Raw genomic sequence first — 13049 nt, 5'->3', positions numbered from 1 at the left:
GGCATGAGTCCAACCTCTGCAGTGAGCAACTCCAAGGAGATCAGACGGCTCAGCACCACATCCAGCCTTGAGTATCTCCAGGGATGGCGCATCCACCAGCTCTCTGGGCAACCTGCTCCAAGGCTTTGCCCTTTATCACTGTTAGAAGATGCTATCATTCTCATTCTTCACACCAGCCTCCCTTCTTCGTGTTTTACTTGCTAGGGAGGTAAACCAGCGAAGTTCATGCAGCTGCACTGAAAAACAAACAACACATGGGAGCCAGCAGACTGGTGTTTCTCTCTTTTATTTAAAAACAGTGCTTCATTACCATTTGCAAAGGGTTAGGAAGGGTTTCCCCCCTTGCTTAGAGTTTATAAAAGCCAGCAACATGATCAATAATTTATACACATGGATAGTAATACAAAAAAAAGGAATAAAAGCTAAAGATCTAACTACTCCGACCTTCACAATTCCAGCTACTTGATAATAATAGGAATAACCCAATGAATACTGTATGGTCTGAAAGCTACTATACAATATGATACTTAACGAGGGAGGGCGGGAAGTTAGAGGCTGTCACAAAGCCCTGGGATGCAGATACTGCTTCTCCAGAGTCAGCAGGGAAATGGGACCCTGGGCAAGCGGCTTGGGCGTCCTAGGAAATGATCCAGGGGAAGGGAACGCATCCCACTCGGGACACATCCTGTTCCCCAGCGGTACCTGGCAATGGGAGGTGCTGGGGAGACCGCGTGAAGGGGCAAGTCCGTCGCTGCCATTGGAGGTGCTGTGGCATCTCAGCCTCGCACTGAACATCTCCAAGTCTCAAGTAGATCAGCCTGTGAGGTCAGTAAAATACTCCACCAGCTCCACTATCGCTCTACAGCCCTGGTTCTCATCTGCTATCAGCCCCAGGTTTTAACTCCAGCTATTTACAAGCGGGATTTATCATGTAAAAAAATAAAAGAGAAAAAAAAAGGAAAAAAAAAGGAAAAAAAAGGAAAAACCCAAACCCAAATCACATCCCCTGGGGTAAGAGGGGATTATCTTGTCACTTGATAACGCAGCTGAATCGAGCTGCTGAAACTACAACACACACACACACACGAAATACTGTGAGCAGGAAAAGAATCGATAGAAAAACATGACCAAAACCGAGATTACTGATGTGGGAGAGGCCCAAATTCTGTAAGGAATTCCCTCCTCAGGGAAGCAGCCAACCCCTCCAGCAGCAGAGAGCTGGGAAGCTGGCAGGAGATTTACTGACCCGCTTGAGAACGAACAAGCAAACAAAAAGAAGAGTAAAAAAGCAAATCCATTCCTAAGATGAACCGGCACTTTGCTGACTGTCAGCCAAGGCAATGTGCGGGTGGACGGCTTCGGACACCAGCAATCTCCTGGTGAAAGCAGGCAAGGGGTTTTGGCTGATGTGTTCTTGCTCAACCACGAGTCAAGAGGCAGCGTGGGAAGCCCCAGAGCCTGTTTGCCAAGGGCCCCATTTCACGCTCCGGCTATCAGACTCCTGCTTGCCTTGTTGGCTGGAGTTTTTACTGTAGAAGAGAAGTTTAACCAGGGTTGGAGGGCAGAGAGGGCAATCAATGAGGTGGGGGTGGAGGGAAGGGGCTTTTCAGACATTAACATCACCAAAAATAGTGTTTTATGCAACAAGGAATCAAGTCTCACTGGTGTATACTACAAAATGTTTGACGTTTCCCAAGAGCATGTCAAAATAAAACCACAAAGAAGTTTACATTGGATGTTCATCTTGTTCACTAGGTTGGGGTTTTTTTATCCCCCCCCTCCTATATCGAAACAGTGCAAACAGGTAACACACTTGAAAAATCACCCCTCTGCACCAAGGACAGCGTCCCCCTGACCCCGCCAGGCTAGAGGGCCACAGCAGCAGGCTGGCTGTGCCTGCTGCTTTCCCTTTGGAGCTAGACTCGGCAAAGGCGCTCCCCAGAGCTGGTGTTCTGGGTTTCCCTTTATTGAATTCCTAAGTGCTCCCCAAACCCGTTCTCCACTTGCCTCCTCCTTCAGGGCCGGGATGGGAAGGTACACACAGGGATGGGTGGGAGCTGGGAGGCTCAGCTTTGTGTTCCCTGCTGCTGTGAAGCTATGGGTGCCGGACCTGAAACCCCAGCAGCCAGCTCTCTTCTGGGGCAAGGAAATCATTTCATTAACCGTTTCACCACCAGGACTCGAGCCAGCTATTCAGGTAACCCTCCTCAGCTCTTGCTGTGCCCTTCACATCCGTAAGATCTCAAAATGGGAGAGAACAGGGGATATACTTTCACTTCACTTTAGGGACAGGGAACCGAGGTCTAAAGTAGCAACATGACTGCTCCATGGTGACCCTTGAGGACAACTGACAGAGCCCAGCTCAAAACACAGCTCTTGGCCTCCTGAGCTAGCGTTCTTCCTGCTGGGCAAGTCTGCTCTCTCTCAGGCACTGAAACAGCCAAGCCACAGCTATTCTGAAACATGGCTTTGTCAATCTGAACTCATGACACAGCATCCACCTAACTGCTTAACCTGGGAGAAGCTGGCTCTAGCCGGCTCATACGGAGCTCCCCGTTGTCTCCAGGGCCCATCATGGCTTTACTTAGAAAAGCTAACCCACCTACAGCAGTGCAGCCTCCCTAGCACAGGGACAGCAACAACGGTTTGTTAACATGCTGGGTATCAATATAACTTATTCCCAGTAGAGAATATGCTATACCAGCAGAAGTCATCTTTGTACCAGCACAACTGTACCCACAAGGAAAGACAGACCAGCATATTAAAGAAATCAACTCTTCAATCCAAAATTTCATCAGTATAATATCATGTGCTGGCCAGACCTATTGCAAGACAGTACAAACAGCAACACTTCAAGAAACATCTCTTCCTCTACATCAAGAGGAATCCCAGATGCCACCAGACTAGAAGGTGACACGTAGCAAGCTATTTGCCAGGCTGCCTGTGCGGTTTCCCTCGGAAAGCCAAGCCCTGCTCTGCGAGGGACCTGTGGCTGCAGACCCATCTCAGGGCAAGCACCAGCTGCCATCGGTCAAATAAGCCAGGGCCCAGTTTAATTCATTAAGTTTAATTCATTAAGTGTAATTAATTTTGCATAGGGAGATATAGGCTTTGTCCTCACTTCTTTAGAAGATGGATATAGCCACGGCTTGGTTACTCTGAATGCATATCAAACCAGTTCATAATACATCTGAGTGAAACCAGAGCTGTTGTTTGCCAAGGGGGAAGAAAGGCTGAAGAGCTCTCCCACCATGGCCCAACACTCACTCAAAATTCCAGCTGGCATGCAAGTTTCTGGGAGGTCCGGTGCTCTGGAGACCTGGAACCAGTGAGCTCCCCCCAGCCCCCAGCCATGCAGGCATCCCAGCATCCCCTCGGCAGCCTACTGCTGAGAGCAGGAAACTGGGATACCAGCGAGCTGCCTCAGTGGGCATCCTGCAGCATTACCTATAGAGTCAAGGAGACGCTGGCTGGCTAATGCACTGGAGAAGCCTGGCAGGGAGCTACTGGAGCAGGCTGGGCTCGGAAACAGGAGAAATCAGGCTGGATGGTCTAGAGCAGGTATTTCTCGGAGATCATAGAGCAAGGGACTACAGCCCTGCAAAGGCTGGGCGCTTCTGCACTAAACCCCTCACTCTCCTAACATACTCAGGAGGGCTGAAGCTGCCATGCATAGACTCTGCTCGGGGGCAGAAACGGGGCTGGCCTCCCTACTCCCAGAGAGGCCAAGGGGTGTGGGGGGGGATTGCAGGCAGCACTGCCAGGGCAGGGGAGGGCACTGGGGCAGTCAGAACCAGCTGAACTGAAAGGTAGGAAAAGGGGCAGAGGGATGAGCAACCACCACTGCCAGGCTCCACAAGCTGCGCTCCTCCTGCTCGCAGCCTGCTGCACCAGAACTGCCCGTGGGCGAGGGAAGGGACGGCCTCACGCAGCCCCTCTGCCCACAGGTAGGTAGAACCAAGTCCAGTAGAGACTTCTGCTGCAGAAGTCCCCTGGCTGCCCTGCGGTGGAAACGGCTCCCCTTGAATATGACTGTTTCTCCCACCAGTCCTCACTCCCCCCTACCCCAAACTCAGGCAGTAAAGGCCCCTGGACACCCCCTGAGTGCCCCTCATTTCCTAGATTTTGTGAAAGCCCCAACACGCTGTTCCCCCCTCCCCTTTTTCAAGCTAACTAAAATATTTATATACAAACAACAACGAAATTGTCATAACAGCAACAAACCAAACTTTGGCTTGGAAAACAAGAAAGTTTAAAAACCAACAATAAAACCAGAAAGAAAAAAAAAACAAACCCAAAAGGTGGCCAACAGGCTGGCAGTTTGGTGTCCCCTTTATCTAGCTATTCCTCCAGAGAATCAACAGCTTCAGGGTCTCTAGCTTAACTAATGGCTTCCTCATTCTTCCCATTTGAGGTGCCTCCTCTCTGCCACGCAGAGAGGACACGTGTGTCGCTAGGGAAAGAGCAAAGAAATTCATGGTTGTGCGTGGCTGGGCCAGGACACCTCCCTGGGAGCTCTGCCTGTCGACATCGCTTAGTGTTAAACGCAGGAGGTTTCCTATGCTGGTATCAGCAGTGGATGGAGCAGCCGGTGTACGACAGGAGTTGGAGAGGCTCCACCAACAAACCCACACTCCAAGCCGTCCTTCTGTGGGCAGTGAGCTCACCCGCGTACCCATCGAGGCAGCCTAATCAAACCATGCTTCTGCACTCCTCTGCCATGTGGTTGAGACCCTGCCTCTGAGCACGGGGTTACTGGGGGCACTCTAGGAGCCAGCAGCTGAGTAGGGAGGTCTAGAGAGAAGCAGCTCCCTATCACAGCACAGCTCACACGGTCATCCAAGAATGCTGACTTTGAAACACAGTGAAATCACTGTCCATGAGAGAAGGGAGATGGTCTTGGGAGTCGTGAAGCCTTCTGCTCAATAGTCTCTCTGATTCTGAATCTTCTAATATGTAGTGTCTATAGCGACTCAGCAGACCAGGTACACAACTTTCTTTAAGAGGCTGGGCAAAACAGACTCAGGGGCTCCAACACAACTATGTAAGGGTGTGCAAATAGCTCATGGTGGAAAGTTCCTATGAATTCAAGAGCTTGCACAAACTGCTTCTGCCTCCCCTAAAAAACTCCTGACAGAAACAAAACTACTTCAGGCTCAGGTTTAGATGTAAAAGACCCTCTTCCCCCACACAAACCCACATGCTTGCCCCTCGCCTCAAGCAGCTTATACATGACTTGTGTTTCCTCACTCATGTTATTTGAAACAGATTACTTGCAGAGGCGCCTACACATCCCAAGATGAACAGGAGGAGAGACTTTGCACGCTGGACCTCGGTGCATTGGAGCATGGGTCTTCTGCTAGCTTTCTTCCTCTGTGAGGCTGCACGTGCTTCACCCTCTGCAAGCTTAACCACCTGCTGTCCGCAACAGAGGTTCTCTGTGTGATGCTGCACTGCGTCTGCCACTCCTCGAAGAATGAAGGGGAGGAAAGGGACAGCAAGGGAGAAGGATCTTGAGAAGGAGGAAGGAAAACTAAGGGAATTACAGCCACCAGCAATGGACACCAATCAGCTAGAATATGGGGGGTGGGGTGGGAAAGATCATCCTCATCAAAAACTCCTTTCAAAGTCTTGTCCCCTATACAGCAGGTAACAGCCAAAGTCTTTGGGCAGGTTGAGGAAGTCTTTTCTTGCCACGTCTAGAATCCTGACACTGCTGAAACTGTCCCAAACCTGTGCGCGTCAGATGGTGATAAAAATGAGGGAAGTCTCTGCATTTCCCCCGTATTTCCAAATGTAAATGACTATTTCCCACCAGCACTTAGGTCCCAGCCACAGCCACAGAGAGTGCTTCCTTCTGCAGACCAGAAACACGGCAGGTGGAGACTTCTCTCTCACGTCCTCCTGTCTCACAGGCACCAAGCACCAGACCCAGGGAAGTAACTCTGTCTGCGTGTTCCTCATTAATTGCATGATATCAGCTTCTAACAGCTTTCCTTATCACTAATTGCCTTTTCCGTGATTGGTAGGATAAGCTATGCACCAACATACAGACACGGAAATGCATTATTTTTACCACAGTTAAAAAAAAACAAAAACCAAAACCCAAAAACAGAAAAAAAAGGAAAAAAAAAAGAAGCACAATCTTTGGAACAAAAGAATTAAAGGCAGAAATTTAAAGGAAAAAAAAATACATATTCAAAGAACATAGTGAGGTATAAAAAAGTATTTTCTCCTTTGTTGTTGTTGTTTTTTTTTTTGTCTTGTTTTTGTTTTTCCTCCTCGTCTTGCTATAGAGTTCCTCTACTAGTAAATATTGCAATAGCCAGGCCTCATGAACTGGGGGGGCTGTCCCACTTGCAGGGGGCTCACGTCACTTCAGTAGGGGGCAAATCGGCTGTAGCCACCTCGGTATAAACTCGCCTGCAGAAATTAAGCGAGAAAAGAAGAGGTTATTAGGAGGAGAACTGGGAAGAAATACTCAGGACAGCACCTGAAGGACTCATGGATGTGTCCAGGCACTGACCCGCCACCATCAGCACCTCTAAGAAGCAAGAGATGAGAACCTTGCCTGCAAAACCAAAGGCATGGCTCAGGAGGACATGCTCATGGCCAGCCAGCTGGAGGTGAAGTTTGGCAAGTGTTGGTCAAAGAGAGTTCAGTACCAGAGAGGGGACTCACGAGTCCTTATCTCTGAGATAGTTGTCCAGGCTGTCTTTGTAGACAGCGCAGATCAGGACTTCTAGGATGCTTCACCTCACCTTGACGTCTAAAATAGGCATGATGACTGGTATCCTAGAAGTACCCTGCATTCCTTTCACTGACCCTGAAGAGAATCTACATGATGAGCTGATGCTCTAACGGAGGTGCTACACTGTAGATATCTATATTTAGATGTCTTTTTCTCTGAACACATTTGTATTCCAGCCTTTGCTACACCACAGATACTGCACTGGCTAGCAGATGGGCAGGCATGTGTTTTCAGCAAGCTCCTCCACTCCCCTCCAATGCCAGCATAGCTCATTCCTATCTTTGTGTAACTGCTGCTGGCAGGCAGGACATCGCATCCCTCCACTAGAGGAAGAGGGAACCAAGCGGAGCAGCTTTGCTGCAAAATGTCATGAGAACAACTTACTCCCTTGCTTCCTAGAATTGATATCTCAACAGCAACACGAGCCTTTAATGAAAATGGTGTCTTGCATCTCTAACTATTGCTCATTTTTGTTCTATATTATCACCTTGATAAATTTCTACTGATTCACCAACAATATTCAGGCTCCTGGTACTTCTGGCCTCCTCGGCAGTAGGTGCCATGCAAGACCAAGTAATAACCGGTCTCCTACAACCTGTCTCCTTTCCTAGTGCACACACAAAAACATATGAATGAGGAACAACTAAGGACCTCCTCCACCCACAAAAAGGTTTTTCTGGGTGAAGCTTTTATTATCTGATAGCCCAAGCTGGAAATGAGAAACAGCACAAGGAAGAAAATCCCACTTACCACAGCGCCAACTCCGTAGCTAGCGGCAGGGGCAAGGGCATGGTACGGATCTGCTGTGTACACCCTGCCATAACTGAGGAGAGGGAGAAAAGATATATAACATAAATAAAAAAAAGAGAGAGAGAGAAAAGTCACTTCAGTGGGCAGAGAAACCAGCTCTCCGACCACAGGCAATGGAGGAAGCCGCATGCCCTTCTACACACATGTATGCATACATGCACACACATGCAGGCAGCCCGTCTTCGAAGAGATCCTATGGGCATGCTGCCATGCATGGTATGAGATGGGCCAGAGAACAGCCCGCAAGGAGGAATGTGGCAGAAGCCATGAGCTAGCTCCACCTGTAGGAAAGAGGTCAGCACTTTTGAAATGACAGCCAGTGCATCCCTTACTGCGCGATGCAATTTGGAAGACAAGGGACTGCTGGTGCTAGCACTACTGGCACAGAAACAGCTGCTAAACGGAAAGCAGTGAGGGGCTCTCCAGAATGAGAAGGGAGAACACACTTTAATGGTCTCACATGTGCTAGGATTAACACATGGCCTCGCTGCACAGGAGATAAAAAAATCTTAAGGCAAGCACTCTGCTGGTGATAATCCTTTGTATCTATACAGAGCAGCACGTTGCAGCATCCTAGAGTACTGTATCAGCTCAATATTACTTCACAGATTGGGACAGAAATGCACTCAGTGATTTAAACAACCTGCCCAGAGTCGCAGAGCAAGGAGCTGGCAAGGCAAGCCAGATCTTTTGACTCTGAGGCTAAAACCACACTGCCTCCTTTGTGCAGAGAATCACAAAGATAGGGAAGAGGCCAGGATTTGTGCCAGCTCACACACACCGGAGGGCACTACTACCCGGGAGCAGAGAGACAAATCGTGCATTCAAGTCTTTCATGTTGGGTTGTGCATGCATGTGTGCGAGTGCAAGTAAGACAAAGAAACAGAGAAAGAAGTGGAAGTGCTGTAATGGATCAATGCTCCTTGAATCCCTGAGCACAGCAAGCTATTCCCCGTGGACACCTCCCCCTTACATACCCATCGCTGTAAGCTGCTGCAGCGGCTGCAGCGGCTGTGGCTGCTGTTGCAGTAGCAGGCTGTGCATATCTGTAGGCTGCGTATCCACCCTGCAGGAGAGAAGAGAACTGACTTTACAGATACCTGTCCATCCACACAGAGCATCAAAAATAAAATGAAATAAAAAGTCACACACATCACAAGGAGAGGAAGTGTTTCAAACTGCATCAGCTCCCATGTCAAGTCTATCGCAAGCATCACCCGTTAACTCATGCATGTTCCTTTCCTCAGAAGGACCAGGGAGACTCTTCCATTACCCCATTTAGCAGGAGGAATAAACTAAAAGCAAGCCTGAGCATGGTTATACCCCTGCAGGAAATTAAATTTGGCATGGAGGAACTGAAATCTTGCATGCAACGTCATTTCTATGTCCCCTTCCTCTGACGCTGGGGAAATCAGAGGCAGGTACTTTCTGTGAATGTGTATTTTAGGAGACCATTCAGAGAATTTCCTGTTCTTTTCCCTCTATCTCCTTTCTTAAGCCTCAGAAACACAAAAGGCCAGAAGTTCATTTGGTCCAGATGTGTGAAAGTATCGAAGGCAGAGAAACCAAAAAGCAGTAAGGAGAAGACGGTCAGAGAAGACAGTCTCAGGGCTGGCAACAAGCAAAGTGACAGTGATGCCAACCAGACCGTTTTGCCCTCCCTCCATGTAAGAAGGGAACAGGTCAGGAGAAATTATGCCAGAACAGTCTGTATTGCTGCATTTCTGCCCATGCTACACACCTGTAGTTATGGTCTTTAAAATGCCATTGATAGGGGCAAAGGCTGCATGGCAGTGGCAAAGAGGGCTCTGAAGCCATGATTAGATTTTTCCTTATTGTGCACTTCTAAGCACATTTTTGTTAACTGGGGGGGGCACAGTAAATGAACCATGGCTCTGATTTGCTAGAAATACAATGAGCCATAAATAACAACAGAAAATTCCAAATTGCTTCTGGCTTTTTATTTTTTCTCCAGTTGACATTTCAGAGTCCGAAGGACCAGAAGGCAGACTTACACTCTTCACACATCCAGAATCAGCTCAAAATGCCTCTACTGCTTTTTCCCTACAGACCTTTTGCATGTAAGTAACTAAGAGTACCAGATCAGGTCTATTACAGGACAATGCTTTTGTTCAGCAGTGCTCAGTTTTGGGCTAGAGAGCTTTGAAATTAGAAGTAATGATTTTAATTTAATTTTGGTTGCTTTTATGGGGCCTGTGTTGGCCCCACGAAGACTACCATGCTATCCAAAATATGGCTGGGTAGCCTTTCCTATGCCAGAGGATTGTGACTTACAGCCTTTTCAATCTTTTAGTTAACAGAAGAAAGAGCTACACAAATGTACACCTCTGAAACATCACCATGTTGCCCGGAAGAGATGTCGTATTGCCCTTTTAATCTCATCCTGCTGTTTCAACCCTGCATTTCGGATTGATGGTTTGCGGAAGTTTAGCTTGGTACAGGTGTGCTATCACTGCACCATCATTACTGCCACCTCCAAAACATGATGGAGATGAGAGGAATGAGGTGCAGCCTTAATCCAAATCAAACCTTCATCAACCTCACTAAGTTAAGACACAATTTCGTACTGATGTCACTGTGGTACTCCTTGAAGCTTAGCAGCTTCCTGAACTCCTGCTGGGGTCTGCTGTCACTCGGGCATGGTGTACTAGGCAATTCTGCCTGGCACTACCCTCCTGCAGGGTGGCTGGCTTCAGCGTGCACCCGGATTCCCACCCTGCCCCACGCTTGCCAGCCACATTCCGGATCAGAAGCCGTTTCAAATGTGCCTGGCCCATACTCTGAACATGAGAGCAAGATGCAGCTTGAAACCAAAAAGGGTTATCATGTAATTCTCTTTTAACTCATGTCTCTCATAAAGGAAAACAAAATCAAACCAAAACAAAACAAAAAGAAAAAAAGAAAAAGAAAAGAAGGGTTGGAATCAGGTGTGGGAGGGGGAATGGCGTAACATTTATTAATCAAAATTAAAAACTAAGCATGCTGACATCTGGAGCTAGAACAACCAGCAAAGTCACCACGTTCAGACTCATATTGGCTAGTTCTATCCATCCCAGCATTCTCTTGGGACAGCAGTTCGCCCTAGGCTCTACCACAAGCTCAGTGAAGTACACAGCCTCAAGTACTAGAGCGTGCAGCCACAACAACCTGCTATTACGGAAACAGTCAGTCACCACTGGAGTTAACATTCCAACCTTAACGACTCCCGCAGCCTCCCACCCTCACCCCCCAGAATGGCTCCCACCCTAGCCCTTGTCCCACACCACAATGTTAATAATTATAACAAGCAATAACCCATCTGTTATATCAGAGAAGGGAACAGAGACTCCACTGAGAGATTTAGAGCGGGATGTTAACATTTCTTCAGTCAACTGCACGACAAACAAAAAAAACAGGAGAAATAATTCATTGGAGAAATGAAGTTAAGGAATAGCTGACATGTGTATTGCTTTTAAACCATGCACTGATGCAAAACTGAAGCTACTGTTAATTAAAAAAAAAAAAGTAAATTAAAATCACAGGACAGAGGTACACACGCATGGGCAGACCTGCTCCGCTCAAAGTGGTCTGCAAATTCTACTCGTGTGTACTTCAAATAAACCAAAAATGGGGATTATAATGGCCATGGTACGTTCCTGTCATAGGAGCAATGAGCGTGGACAGCTGGGGTATTTCTGGCACGGGGATGTATTTAGCATGACCAGCAGGTCCAATACACCAAAACAGGCTGAAGGAGGGAGGAGGAAAGTTGCGACTGTAACTTGTTATTTTGTAAACCCCTTCCACCGAGCTCTGGGACCAGTATACAGCAAAGGAGTCACTGTGCTGGTTACCTTACCCAGCTGATGCTCCCGTTTCTCCATAACCCAGGACCCACCTATAATTCCACCAATGTGGCTAAAGCCTTGCCCAGTGCACCAGTTATTTTCTCCTGTTATTCCTGTTCACACACAACTCTTAACTGGTATGCAGAGCTCATCTGTAACCTCACCTACCTACCACCTCTAGTGATTTCTGATGCCACTCACTTTGGGTACTCTATTAAATATAAACCGTAACAAAGTAGAGCATCTTCAGTAAACATGTGTTTCCCAATAAAAGAAGAAAAACATTTTGCAAAGTTCCTTGCTAGCTGCACCACACTTCTCCAGTGCCACAACCCAACTGCAACAGAAGACACCATTAAGTGGCATGGTCCTTGAAACCCAGCGCAGCCATGCAAACTCCCACTGCATCTATTTAAGTGAAGTGATTCCATGGGGACAGGTTTACCTTTTAGGTTCAGTTTTTGAAATCTTTAGCCTAGCCTTAAAAGAAGTAAGTGTGGCTGAGCTTTTGAAGAGGTTATGTCAGAGACACTTCTACCAAAGGGATAGTTTAATCACTGCCTTGAGAAGGAAACAGGGGAACTAAGGAAACGGCATATGCATTTTTACTGGGCAGTAAGTAACAACCAAAAGGACTTTCTAAATCGAGATCAGTCCTTTCCGGTACAGTCTTTTGGATTGCCTGGGGAGAACATGAGAAAGTCAAACACAACCCTAATGTTGCTTATCTTAACTCAAGTTCTCTTTCTCTGGATAACCTGCCTGCTAAACCCCTTTCCTCATGTCAGTGTGTAGCACTTGAGCCTGTAGATCTCAAGTGTCAAAAAATGGTAGTTGCTCACGTATCCACTACAGCCCAAATTTATTATGACTCTTTCATGATGTTATCGTCCTTGGCTCAAAGTGAGAAAACATATTTGTTAAATTCCTTCTTTACCATTAGATGATAGCTTTCTCAATATTGTCATATATTCTCCGAAATAACACAAACACTGCAAAACAACATATACAGGAAGCTGCAATCCCAACTAAAGCAGCATTCCAATTACTGAGCATGTTAATGGAAATAAATGGGCACTTTAAGACTATAAGGTTAAGCTCAAAGTAAACCCATCTTCTCTTCCACTCTTCAGGTCCATATTAGGTGATGAATCCAACAAGAACATGAGGAAATCCAAAACTACAGCTTACTATGTTGGTGTACCCTATGGTATAAGCTTCCCTTTTCTTTTTCCCTTGCTGCCTTAGGTGGGTGCGGGAAGTGTGTCGGTGGCCTTCTTTACTCCGAAGAGCCTTTATGCACTAAGACACAATCATTCTCATACCCCTGGAGAAATGAGTACCAATTAGATACATCTGACCACCTGCCACGTTTAGGCAGTGAGCCCAATTTTAGGATCTTTTTGATGTTGTATCTCAAATGCCCCATAATAGAAGTTAAGAAGCAGAAAGGGCTAGAACCGTTTCCAGTATTTCTGTATTAGAAGGGTGGCATACGTGCACCAGGAATGAGCATGAATGAATTAAAAGAGGTGACAGGACAACAGTGTCCATTGCAGCAGGTGCTTCTACATGGTAATGGGACAAGCATGACCTGGTTAACCCTTCCACTGAATTTACTTTTTTTGGTTTTTTGAATG

At 47.1% G+C, this 13049-nt stretch overlaps 1 protein-coding gene across 27 annotated transcripts in view; it reads right to left on the bottom strand.

Annotated features, from left to right (window-relative positions):
- Nucleotides 1-270: 270 nt before the first annotated feature.
- Nucleotides 271-13049, bottom strand: part of RBFOX2 (RNA binding fox-1 homolog 2) — a 172212-nt gene continuing 159433 nt past the window's right edge. For 13 of the 27 annotated variants that reach the window (XM_061371766.1, XM_061371765.1, XM_061371770.1 and 10 more), the window contains 4 exons: nt 10877-10953; nt 8539-8627; nt 7502-7574; nt 271-6423 (listed from right to left, as the gene is read on the bottom strand). In XM_061371766.1, coding sequence (XP_061227750.1) covers nt 6369-6423; nt 7502-7574; nt 8539-8627; nt 10877-10953 — 294 coding nt within the window. In that variant the 3' untranslated portion in view covers nt 271-6368. Of the gene's footprint in view, nt 6424-7501; nt 7575-8538; nt 8628-10876; nt 10954-13049 lie in introns of those variants that run through there. The other 14 variants (XM_061371769.1, XM_061371768.1, XM_061371772.1 and 11 more) reach the window with 6 other exon arrangements.

Source organism: Neopsephotus bourkii, unplaced genomic scaffold (assembly GCF_033783945.1).
Source record: "Neopsephotus bourkii isolate Nb327-2 ecotype Australia unplaced genomic scaffold, CSIRO-AGI_Nbou_v1 NB_1589, whole genome shotgun sequence".
NCBI classification, from domain to species: Eukaryota; Metazoa; Chordata; class Aves; order Psittaciformes; family Psittacidae; genus Neopsephotus; species Neopsephotus bourkii.
The sequence above is the reverse complement of the archived record's forward strand: the minus strand, read 5'-3'. Positions and strand labels throughout refer to the sequence as shown.